An 11,844-nucleotide genomic window follows, 5' to 3' on the forward strand; every position below is an offset into this window, starting at 1 on the left:
GTCCCTAATTGAAAATAGAAATAATTGATGTCTAAATACAATAGGCAAAATTTTACAATGTTCTTGTGCTCCATCGATGCATCTAAAGCATTCGACCGTGTTCAAGGGATAGTTCACCCAAAATTCAAATTTCACTCATTATCTAACCCTCATGTCGAATAAGAGCTGTGAGAATTTTCAGAGTCCTCCGTGCCTTCTTGGAGTTACGGGGGGGGGTCCGCGCAGCAGTATTTGTCCATATAATGGTTGTGAATGGATACCACTTTTCTTTGTCCAAAAAGACACACCAAAAAACATCCAAATACCTCCATACTGCTCGTCTGTAATGTCCCTCTTATATTAAAGCCCCGACATGAGAAATTGTTCCGCCGGTCAGTGCAAATCACGTGAGATTTGCACTGACACAGGAAGAGCAGTGAACTGAGACACTGGGAGTTTCCGCTACAAACAAGCTTAAAATATATACTTATTTAATTTTTTTCGGAACAATTTCTCATGTCGGGGCTTCAATACAAGAGGGACATTACAGACGAGCAGTATGGAGGTATTTGGATGTTTTTTGGTGTGTCTTTTTGGACAAAGGCACGGAGGACTCTGGAAATTTTCACAGCTCTTAGTTGACATGAGGGTGAATAGATAATGAGGGAAATTTGAATTTTGGGTGAACTATCCCTTTAATCATGTGATATTATTTTTTAAATTGTCTAAAGTTGGGGTCCCTGGTCTATTGGTACTTGCATCAGACAATGCGAATGAAATGGGGGAATGTAACATCTGATCCCTTCCAGGCCGAATGATTTGTCTCTGATATTGAATGCATGTGGTGCAGGTTGTAGGGTTGTACGCAGACGACCTGGTCCTCTTCAGCCCTGACAGTGCTGGTCTCCAACATTGAGAACTTGCACACAGTATGGTGCTGACTTTGACATAAAGTACAATGCTGTAAAGGGTAAAATCATGATTGTTAGAAGCAGAGAAGATAGACAGTCAACCTTCCCTGACTTCCATCTGTCTGGCACTGCACTCACAGCGAGATTAAATATTTGCATATTATTGCTAATGACTTGTCGGACGATAAAGATACAGGCAGCGTCGCAAGCTCTATACACAAGCAAACACTGTGTCGTAAGTTTAGCATGTGCTCTGTATCTGTAAAGATCTCACTTTTTAAAGCATATTGCACACCCTTGTACACTGCCCATCTGCGGTGTCGCTATAAACAAGGTAGTATAAGAAAGCTCATGGTGGCTTACAGCATGAGGCTACTGCTGAGAGCCTCAAGAAGCTCCAGTGCAAGCCATATGTTTGTCAGTGCTGTTCTGCGCAATCTGATGCATAGATTTATGTGTAGGGCGTCTGAATCAGAGAATGACCTAAATGCTGTCTTGGTTAATCCTGTACGCAAGTAATAAATGACTTGGGCAAACGTTTTTTTGTTTGTTTGTTTGTTTGTTTTTTGACACAAAATCAAAAGATCTATAAATGTCTCATGTACTGTAGCTACGTATGTCTCACAGGTGAGGAAAGGATGTGTACAAAAAGCATACATAAAGAAATCAACATCTTTATGTGTCTCAGGAAGGTAGTTTTTATTATTATTATTATTATTTAATGAGTCTAAGAAAATCATCATACATTGTTGTGTCAGCTCTATAGTTCCATAACAGAATGTAAACCAGAAGTTCACACATTTTTTGTTTCACAAATACAAAAACAAGGAGCATTTCCTCTAAGACGAATGGGAAATAAAACAAACAAACAAAAACCAAACAGTAAAAGGGGGGGAATAATATTACTTGTCAAATAAATAAAAGTAAATATAGAAACATACACATATTATACGAACATTGTATGAACACACACATTGTACGAATTAGGAGGATATTTGCATCTATCATCGTGTTAGAGAGGGCCCTGGAGGAATATGACAGCATAAGGCTGATTCACAGGTCACAAAATGTTTTAGAAAAAAAAAAAGTTTATAGCCTCTTTGACTTCCTGACATGTATTAGGCCTGTTTTACAGCTCCCCCTGTGCTCCTCTGTCTTGGGGAAGATTAACAGTTCAGAATGACTATAAATGTCTGATTTGAAGGAGAATGATTTGAACAGACTGCTTGGTGTCTTTACTTGATTTTATTGATTTTATGGTACATGTATGTGTGTATATATTTTGTGGTTACATGGGAAGCCAACACAAGTGTATGTGAAATCACCAAAATTCAAACCAAGAGATTTCTACATTATCACCCTAACAGACCAAATACAACATAAACACAAAAACAGGGAATATGTTCTAAAAGCAGGAGGGAAAACTATCATAACATTATGCGAAAACACTGGGGGAAGTGAGAAAAAGTGTTAACAGGCTAAAACATAGGAAAATATATAATAATGAAATAAGAAAGTAAAATAAAAGATTAAATTAAAAATGTGAGAATGAACTAAATGCAGGAATAAAAACATAGGTCTTAGTATGCTTTTATAACAGAATCTGAAGATGCTTGTATCAGCATCTTTATACCTCCAATTCTGTTTCCGTCGCTTCACACACAGATGTTCTTGGAGAAACCAGACACGGCGTTTTGCAGCGCGCTAACTTTGAGAGGAACAGGCATGGTGATGACACGCTTAAGATAGCAGCTTTTCCTGGGAAAATACAACCAACATGAATACAGTTATAATTATACAACTCTAGATGACTCAATAGCAACAATGTTTTATTCAAGTTAGCATACATGCATTAAGAATACTGTACCTCTGAGCAGTGTCACTGAAGGTGTTTTTGATGTAGGTGTAGAACTGACAGTTACGGTCTACATTACAGGCCTCCTGACAGGCGTTAGCATCAGTAGTGTCCTGCACAGTTCGAAAGCCACAACCTTTGAAGTCTACATCAGTATGTTGAGCCGTCACCCAGGCTGTTAGCAGAAAGGCACAGAATGAATATGTTACAGAAACTCTCCATTAACCATTGTGAAAATTGATAAATGTTCATCTGCTCTAAATGATTTTGCCCTTTGTCTTAGTCTTTGTATTCATAATCTGGGGACTGTGAATATCTGTGTTCAACTAAAACACTTCTTAGATGGTCTGTGCTGATCTATTGACGTTATGTCCTGTCTAACAGTCTTAGTGTTGATTAGTGATACATACTGCTGTCCATCAGACACTCGTACACTGGAAGCCCAGATTTGGTGCCCATGCTGCCCGCAGTGGCCACTTCTGTATTGCTTTTCAAGTTACATGCCTTGTCAGGCACGCTGCAAAAGTAACAAAAATGAAATTACCACAGAATTAGATATTGTTCCATTTTACAGTATAATCCAGGATATTTTGTGCTGTCTTTGTTTGACTCTGAATCAGTGTGTTTTGCACACACTACCTGGTAAATGAGAAGACGGTACAGCATGGATGCTCAGAGCACAGTGCCTGACAGTGCTCAGCAGAGACAGCAGACAGGGACTGCACGGTCGTTCCTTCCAAATTGGACGACGTAATGAATTTGGGTGAACATGCTGAACAAAACACAGGCAACACAATTAGGATGTGCATACAACAACCTGCAGGGTGTTTTATTAATGCTACAACACTGCGTACCGTTTGTAAAGTTTTTAAATATGTTTGATTGGTTGGAGAATCCAGAGACTACATTAGACAGAGTCTTCACACTGGGAATCCTTGGTACCGACATGCTGTATTTAAGATGACATTTGTGTCTGAAACAGAAATGGCAGGGCATTGGATGGATTCATCAAAGTCCCAGTTCATGTCTCATTATGAAGCTTGACCACTGAGCCCCGTTTTCAAGATGTATCAGTGTTTTCTGGTTAATGATTTTAACTACATCATAATCCATAATAAATCCATAATGGATACCCAGCTTTATTTCAGTAAATGACTTCCCCCTCATATCTCAAAAACATGACAAACCACAAAGTAACTTTTACCTTATTTTCAATATTGTGTAGTTTCCATGCATGAAAGTAAAGAACTGGCATGAAGGATCCCGTGTGCACACCCTCTGACACGCTTCATAGGAGGACGTGAACAAGAATTTGTAGTCTGTCCCCAAGAAGGCCACGTTGTTGTACACTTTAGACAGGCAATATTCTGGCAGAAAGACAGCCCAGCAGACAGACAGAAAGAGTTAGAGAGAACAAAACCATACCTCACAAGGTATTAAATAGTTTTCATTATGGATTAAAATGTTTGTGAACTTACGTTTCTCTGTGCTGCAGTTTCTGAGAGAAAAGCCCGAGGTGACACCATTTAGAGGTGTCTGGGCACTGGGCTCTCCAGAGGCAGAGAATTTGAGATAGCAGTAGAACTTCCTGCAGAAAGATACAGATTATTCTATAAACAATAGGAAAAACTGAAGGATTACATACTGTAGACATAAGTATTCAGATCCTTCTTAGTTTGTCTTGAAAAAGAGATTTTTCTTGATCATGCTGGAGAAGATGGACTGGAATCCATCTCTGGTCAATAAGACTCATTAGATGTTAGGTAAAGACACACCTGTCTATATAAGATTCCTCGGTAGGTGATGCAGATAGGAGCGAAAAACAAAACATGAACATTATTTATTTATCATTCTGGTGTCATAATGGGCTAGGGGGTGTCATACTTGTTGTCTCTGGTCCAGGTGTCTCGATAAAAGGTAAAGAAGAAACACTTTGGGTATTGGGTGCACAACTTCTGACAGTGCTCTGCATCAGGGGCGTAGTGAAATGTTATGTCTTGTCCTGGGAAATTCACATTCACCAAAAGATCTTCTCTACATGCTGAAGAAAAAAGAGAGGCACAGAGACATTTGACATGAGCACATTAAACTAACACATAGTAAGAGATAAATCAGGCAATTACTGGAATAACAAAGAGTATGTATTACCATGGCTGAAGGGGAGGCTGCAGAAAAAGAGCAGACCCACCAAAATCAAATGGATCTGCATCTTCTCGGTCTTCCAAGCGCTCTGCAAAGAAGAAAGAATGAACTGTCAAGGAGTTGATGCTGATATTTCTTGCCATTCTTTATAGCCAAGGCTGCAGCTCATCTTCAGATTTTCCAAATGTTCATCAGATGTCAAATTAAACTTGATTTTCAGGCATTACACATGAAAAATGTTTTTTTTTTAAGTAGTGCCATCCAAGTCTTTCAATGATCTTGTGTCCGCCATGCAAGCAAACAATAGCCGTGCAGCTTTATTGGCTTTCAGTGTCTAGAATAAAAATGACATTTGGATGTTTTGGCAGAAACAGAAGTGAAGTTGAAAACCTTTTTCATAACTCTCTAAACCAACTCACATTGCTTTTTGCAGAGGGCATTTGACCAGTATGAGTGTCACTACAAGTATAAAAATGATTTATTTTGCCTTGAGACAATTAGGGTATTAACCCAGACACTGCCTCTTTGTAGTTTTGATGTAAAAACATTTAAAACAGGGAACCAGGGGAAAGGCAAGTCTGAAAAGCAGAATATGGATCAGTCAAACCAAAGGACAGTATAAGAAGCAACACTAATGCAGACTGGTCTGGGCTTACCTGACTCCCGTGATCCATGCTCATGTCCTCTGCTCAAGTCAAGTTTCTGGTGGTTTCAGAATAACCTGCTGCACCTGTCAGTGACTGAAGGCTGAATGATGGAGCCAGTGAAGAGTGAAGCAGAAGTATGACAGAGGAGTGTTTTTTTTTTAACCTCCACCCCCTTTACAACAGGATTGGTGGCATGAAGTCCCATCCCATTATTGTTGTGCGTTGTCAACAAAGATGTGACATAAGAGATTTGAGACTGTTCCAAACCCTATTTATTCAGTGATTTGCTGATTTCCTTTGCTGTTTGAGCATTTATTCCATATCCTTGATATCAGCTATCAGATATAAGGATAGTAACATCTGGAGTAACGTACCGTGTACAATACATGGTACCACTTACAACACTTTTAAGGCCCACCTCAAAAACTGGCTTAAAACAAACCAACTCTGTAATCATGACTAGGCGGGACTTTCGCAGAGCGCGACACACGTGCCGTGCTCTGCGTCCGTCCCTCTTGCTCTGTACTTTTGGCTGTCATAATTTTTGTTATTGTTGTGCAGTGCACGCCTACATATGCGTATGCATGCACTGCACTTGTCTTATTTTTTTATACTGCACATTGTCCTTGTGTGACATGTGTGTGAATGGGACTTATACACCTGCTGCTACTGTAGTCTCCAATGTCTTGGTCCACCCCAAGCGGCAGGAGAGGGCCATCACATCTGGATCCATCCATTTACTGTAGACATACACTTTATCTATTTAAACTTGCACTTGCACTTTAAAAATTGGCACTTTATACCCGGCATTTTATAGAACTCATGCTGACATGCACTTTATGTATATGTATGAATGTTTATATGATGTGAATCACTGTATAATTCTTTGTGTATTTCTCTGTCTGTTTGTTTATTACCTGCCAAGAGACTGCGGATGCAAATTAGCAGACTGCTAACTCCGACGCATCTGTACACCCGTACTGATGTTCATTAATGTGTATTGTCCCTTTTAAATAAAAAAATAAGCACCATTTGGACATCTGGTCAAAGTCTCCCACAAGTCACTCTATTTTAGCAACTAGTGTCATTCTTGTCAAACTAGTACCAACATAAGCCTTAAAAGTGACACCAGCAGCAGGGATCAGGTCAAATTATTAAGATCAGGTATATCAGTTCTTGGTTAAACAGGGAACAGTTTACTTAAGTTACTGACCTCTGCTGTTGAAATGTAAAAGGTGCAGGACTTAAAGGAGGTTTGTTTTTCACCGCAATGCTATTGATATCCAAACATCAAAATGTGCTTTCAAAGATAAGGTGTGACCAAAGGTTATGGTTTTAATCTGAAAGTTATTATGGGTTGCTGTTGATAGTAAAAAAGCCACATTAATTATATGGTGATGAAAATGGGCAGAGGGATGACAGCTAAAAAGTGTGGCAGAAAACTCCATGCCAGTTTCTTTTTCTTTGGCAGGGGGGGGGGTTCATGCCTTTATTTGATAGTACAGTCGAGAGAGACACGAGATGGGGAGGCTGAGAGAGGGGGAATGACACGCAGGAAAGGGCTGCACGATGCAGGATTCGAACCGGGCCCGCCTGCACGAGGACTGTAGCCTCAACACATGAGGTGCCTGCTCAACCTTTATTTAATCAAACATTAGTGTTTAGTTTAGTTTAGTGTACAGGCACAACTTCCACTGCCAACAGCAGACAGGCGTCAGCCTGATGAATAAGAGATAAGAGCAGGAAACTCTACAGTACTCTCTATTATTCTTTATCATAAATATCATTTCAACTAAAACCCAACATACACTGAAAGAAATACTTAGATTAATCATTCTTTGCTGACAGACATTATTATTTTACTCGACAGGCATTGGAGGTGCTATTGTTACCTTGTGGAGCGAATGTAAAATTGTCAAAGATGATAACGTGGGTGTCATCTGGTAATCAATAAAAGAAGAAAATTTGAAAGTCTTTTCTTTTTTTTGAATTTTTATTATGTTTTGTTTACAGCATCAAATTGAAATATTTGTTGTTAAAGTATCAAGTAGACGACAAAAAATTATCTCCTGAAAATGCAGCTGGGCAAAGTAGTGCACTACAAGGAGTGTTAACATGTTACACATAAGAAACAAACAGCTTTTTCTGTTTGTTTGGATTTCAGATGTCTTTCAGAAGTTCTTGTCCCTGTGGGCTCTCTAGCCAGGTAGGAGGCCAGCTGGCCTTGATGCTGGGTCTGTCCTTCAGAGAGTTGTAGTACGCTGCCACCTTAGGGTAACGCTCCTCACATAGTCTACACAGATTGGAGAGAAGTTATGCATGCATTGCTTCTTAGTATCCTTTCACTGATTCTGTGGTGCAGCTTAGAGTAATTTACAGTCATGAAGGCCACTCACCCAAAACGGAAGAGATAAGCGATGCCTGGGAAAACAGTCACATCAGCCAGTGAGAAGCTCTTTCCTGCTATGAAAGAGCCTGAAGCCTTGAAAGAAGCACAAGGGAGAGAGAACCAGTGAACCTATGTACCTATAGTGATGTCTATAACCTGACTAGTTGAAAATTACTTAACATTGCACACACATACACACATTTTAGGTGAGTGTGCATTTAAAGAGGTTTGATATCAACTTGCTCACACTCCTCCCAAGAGTTTTAATAAAAGAAGGAGCAGCCAGCCAGTTAAGCTTATCCTAGGATAAAGAGTGGGAATGGGAGAAACAACTGCCTCTGTCTGAAGGAAGCAAGACCTGCCTATTAACACTGTTAATATTATTTATTTTAAAAATGACAATTTGCAAGAATTTCAGATTATTTCTTGGCTGGGAGCAGAACCAACACTTTTTTCCCCCGAATGTTTTTACATTTGATTTTATGTACAGCTGAGACCAACTGCTCCTCTGTGTTTCTACTCATAATGCAATGCTGGGTGAATTACCCCCTTGATCCTGCTATATTTAATCTAAAAGGTGTCGACTCTAGCAACAATTTCAAGAAGCCCAAATAACCATTAAAAGGATTGTCTTTTTTTAAAGTGACAAAAAACAAATCAAATGGGTTTGACACTATCTTGAAGATTAAGATTATTTTTTGTGCCAAGTCTTAACTGAACTTGTAGGCTAGTTCACTCCATTCAAAGCCAAAATTAAAAAAAAAAAAAAAAGTAGGAAGTGCTGCTGCTGTTGCTAGACTGTAAGCTTATCAAAGAAGAATCTATTCATCCACCAGATGTCGCTGAAGAGTCAATTAAATGCACAATGAGCTTGTGTCACTCAAGTTGCCAGCCTGCCTCTGCAGCTCTCTGTTGTCTTTTACATGCATGTGGATTTACCTTCTGCAGGTATCCCTCCCACAGCTTGATCTCAGCAGCCAGAGCCTCTCTGTTTCTCTTCACAGCAGAGTCGTGTCTCTCTCCCTCTGGGACCTTCCAGTTGTAGTAGATAACACTCGCTGAAAAAAGTCAAACAGGAATTCAGCTGAGACAGTGGAGGCATGTCAAGTATGAGACTTATTGATAAAAATCTGTCAACAAATTATAAAAACAACCACTCCCACACTGTGCTGAACATGGTTGCTTCCATTTCCTTTTTAGCAACTGTGGCAGGAGTCTGGTTATTATGCAACAGGAGTCTTAAGTTGAAGAGAGTGTAAAATAACAGAAGGAAAAAAGACACTCACATTCTTCACAAGCTAAATGTGCATTCAGAATTTTTCAGTTTTTTTTTTCAGTAACACTTTACAATAAGGGTCCCTTAATTAACGTTAGTTAGTACATTATTAAGCATTAATTAACTGTTTACAGATATATTAACAATCATTATGTATTTCTTAGGGTTAGGAAACACATTCATTAATGTAGCCTATTAGTAAGCAGTTAATTAATGTTTACTACTCAAAGTTAGTTAATGAATTAAAAGTTGAATAATGTAATTAGTTATCATTATGTATGCATTACTCAGCATTAATTAACACATTAGTTTATATATTAACGTTAATTAAGGGACCCTTATTGTAAAGTGTTACCTTTTTTTCTTGCACCCTTAGGTGCTCTGTCTCATGACATCAGCTTTGCAATAGAGCTACTCTGAGCATGTGATCCTTTGTGTGATTAACATGTGACCTCTCAACATCACTACCTGTTTTAAGGGGTGCACCACTGTAGCCTTTCCCAGCTTAATTATGTGCAGCCCAGTTGTTGTTGTCTCAACAGAGTCTCAGTGGTTTAACGGTAGCAGAATGGTGCACTATGTTGCCAAGTGCAATGTAGGACAAAGTCCCAAAAGGAAGACCTCTGAATGGCAACAACAACTTCAGTCATAAAGCTATATTGTTCAGGAAAGCTTTGGCTGTCTGGTCAGTAATGAGTCACTAGATCCAAGCGGTTGTTTAGAGGAACTAACATCCGGTTCATTCTGAATGAAATCTAAGATGCAGGATTTTACAGAGACGCAAGAGTGATCGTACCCATTTTCTCGTTGAGTGCGAAAGCCTCGAACATGCGCTGGTACATCAGTGCTTGCTCAGCAGGGCAGTCAGGGATCAGCTTGTTTCCCTGGGACTTGAACTGGCTCTGTTGTTAGAGATGAATGAAAAGAGCAATGATTATGAACAGCTGCACAGAGCTCCGGTTTCTTCTTCTCTGCAGTGTTAGGTTTCTGTCTGTCTGTAGGGCATTGTTGGAAAATCAACAGTGCAAGGGTTACAGCTACTTATTAACTCCTTGGTGTAGTCTGGCTTCATCGAATTTCAAGTAGGGTCAAGTTTAGCAATTTGGAACAAGTTCAACTTCTCACCTCCAGGTACATGCAGGCGGCGTAGGACTCGTTCAGGATCTTGTTCCCATGCTTGAAGGCAGGAAGCTTTAAGAAAGAGTAGAATTAAAACTACTTGAACTTGAGGCATTGCTATTTGTTTTACTGCATGGACATGGCATCATCTGTGAATGACTAGGAAAATGCAGACTGCTTTGAACTTACCTGACCCCTGGGATTCATGCTCATGACTTCTGCTGACTTGTGCTCCATTTTCTCAAAGGAGAGCAGTTTTTGGTTGTAGCCCTGCAGGTTCTTCTCCTCCAGCACCATCATCACCCTCCAGCAGGGAGGAGAGCCGGAGCCCCACAGCAGAGTCATGTCTTTGGCCATGGTTTCAGAGTGAACAGCTGTACCTGTGAGTGGCTGAAATGCTGAATGGTGGAGGGCGTGGAGAGTGGAGCAGGAGTGTGACAGAAGAGTGGTTTTATAACAACCCCCACTCCCTCTACACCAGGATTGGTGGGATTAAGTCCCATCCCATTTTTGTGTTATCAACAAAGATGTGACATAGCAAAGTTGAGATTGTTCCCACCCTGTCCAAACATGTTAACCTCCAGCCCACCCCCCTCTGTAACTCAGGGCAACACGACGTCCTACTGAAATACATGCTTATTTTTATTAATTGCACAGCTCAGCTGAGTGGATGCCTAAATGTGAGTAGCCTACATCTCTAGCTGTTTGTATCAACAGGCATTAGCAAAGCCAAATGTGTGGAGGAGTGACTGCTCTTGCTTTGCATTAATACTCTTTGTTAAGCTGCGAAAAATAATGACAATGATAAAACGGAAGCCAGAATAAAGAAATCCAAGTTTTTTGGGGCACCATACAGTTTAGCGGGTTGAGCAGGCGCCCCATGTGCAGAGGCTGCAGTCCTCTCCGCGGCCGGTACCGGTTCGAGTCCCGCATCGGCCCTTTGCTGCGTGTTGTTCTGCCTCCCCATTTCCTGTCTCTTTCAACCTGTCAATTAAAGGCAAACAGCCCCAAAAATATACTTTTTGACTAGATTCTGGGTACTGATAGGAAGTTACAAAAATTGAGACTGCAACCTACTTTTCGCACTATTTCAGAGTTAATCCTTTTATATTTCTGTTTAAACAAGGGGGGGGGGAGATAATTTCAAACAACTAAAAAGACAGTAGCTGTGTTTTGTTTACTGCGTTCATACAGTGATTTTGTATACGTATTTTACATGTAATAGGCCTACTCACCCTGCAGACTTTGATCACGGTTGCAGTTTTTTCACATAGCCTATAGTAGGCATATGCTTCAGTATGAATATTGCTTTGTATTGTTATTATTATTTCAAATGTCTATTTTGAACTATTTCTGCAGTGATTTGCTGACTTCCTTTTCAGTTGGAGTTAAGTTGGATACTTGTAAACTCACAGTGACTCAGCACTTTCCATTCACCTCTGCACACACACAAAACCAGTTCTAGCCTCAGTCATGCAAACTAGACAATCAAATGCAATCGACACCATCTACCTAAATCGTCCATT

General features: G+C 40.0%; 3 protein-coding genes across 4 annotated transcripts; all 3 read right to left on the reverse strand.

The window, feature by feature from the left end:
* Nucleotides 1-2,317: 2,317 nt before the first annotated feature.
* On the reverse strand, nucleotides 2,318-4,065 carry LOC310993461 (coagulation factor XI-like). Of its 2 annotated transcripts, none has more exons than XM_083981814.1 (4): nucleotides 3,600-4,065; nucleotides 3,156-3,517; nucleotides 2,758-2,920; nucleotides 2,318-2,648 (listed from the first exon to the last, which is right to left on the reverse strand). In XM_083981814.1, the coding sequence occupies exons 2-4, from the start codon at nucleotides 3,202-3,204 to the stop codon at nucleotides 2,546-2,548; spliced, it is 315 nt and encodes a 104-aa protein (XP_083837940.1). In that variant the 5' UTR covers nucleotides 3,205-3,517; nucleotides 3,600-4,065; the 3' UTR covers nucleotides 2,318-2,545. The 2 variants fall into 2 exon arrangements, with proteins under 2 accessions (XP_083837940.1, XP_083837939.1); XM_083981813.1 differs by having other exon boundaries at nucleotides 3,156-3,718; nucleotides 3,950-4,054.
* LOC310993225 (plasma kallikrein-like) lies at nucleotides 3,254-5,591 on the reverse strand (the record flags this gene model as incomplete). The annotated part of the gene is made up of 6 exons (XM_083981540.1): nucleotides 5,544-5,591; nucleotides 4,894-4,975; nucleotides 4,630-4,786; nucleotides 4,224-4,333; nucleotides 4,021-4,112; nucleotides 3,254-3,262 (listed from the first exon to the last, which is right to left on the reverse strand). Exons 1-6 carry the CDS (start codon nucleotides 5,565-5,567, stop codon nucleotides 3,254-3,256), a joined length of 474 nt encoding a protein of 157 aa, XP_083837666.1. The 5' UTR covers nucleotides 5,568-5,591.
* A 1,917-nt stretch (nucleotides 5,592-7,508) lies between these two features.
* Nucleotides 7,509-10,759, reverse strand: LOC310993672 (glutathione S-transferase A). The gene is made up of 6 exons (XM_083982099.1): nucleotides 10,508-10,759; nucleotides 10,325-10,390; nucleotides 9,996-10,101; nucleotides 8,863-8,981; nucleotides 7,931-8,016; nucleotides 7,509-7,827 (listed from the first exon to the last, which is right to left on the reverse strand). The coding sequence occupies exons 1-6, from the start codon at nucleotides 10,673-10,675 to the stop codon at nucleotides 7,695-7,697; spliced, it is 678 nt and encodes a 225-aa protein (XP_083838225.1). The 5' UTR covers nucleotides 10,676-10,759; the 3' UTR covers nucleotides 7,509-7,694.
* Between the last annotated feature and the right edge of the window lie 1,085 nt (nucleotides 10,760-11,844).

Source organism: Trachurus trachurus (assembly GCF_905171665.1).
Source record: "Trachurus trachurus genome assembly, chromosome: 11".
NCBI lineage: Eukaryota > Metazoa > Chordata > Actinopteri > Carangiformes > Carangidae > Trachurus > Trachurus trachurus.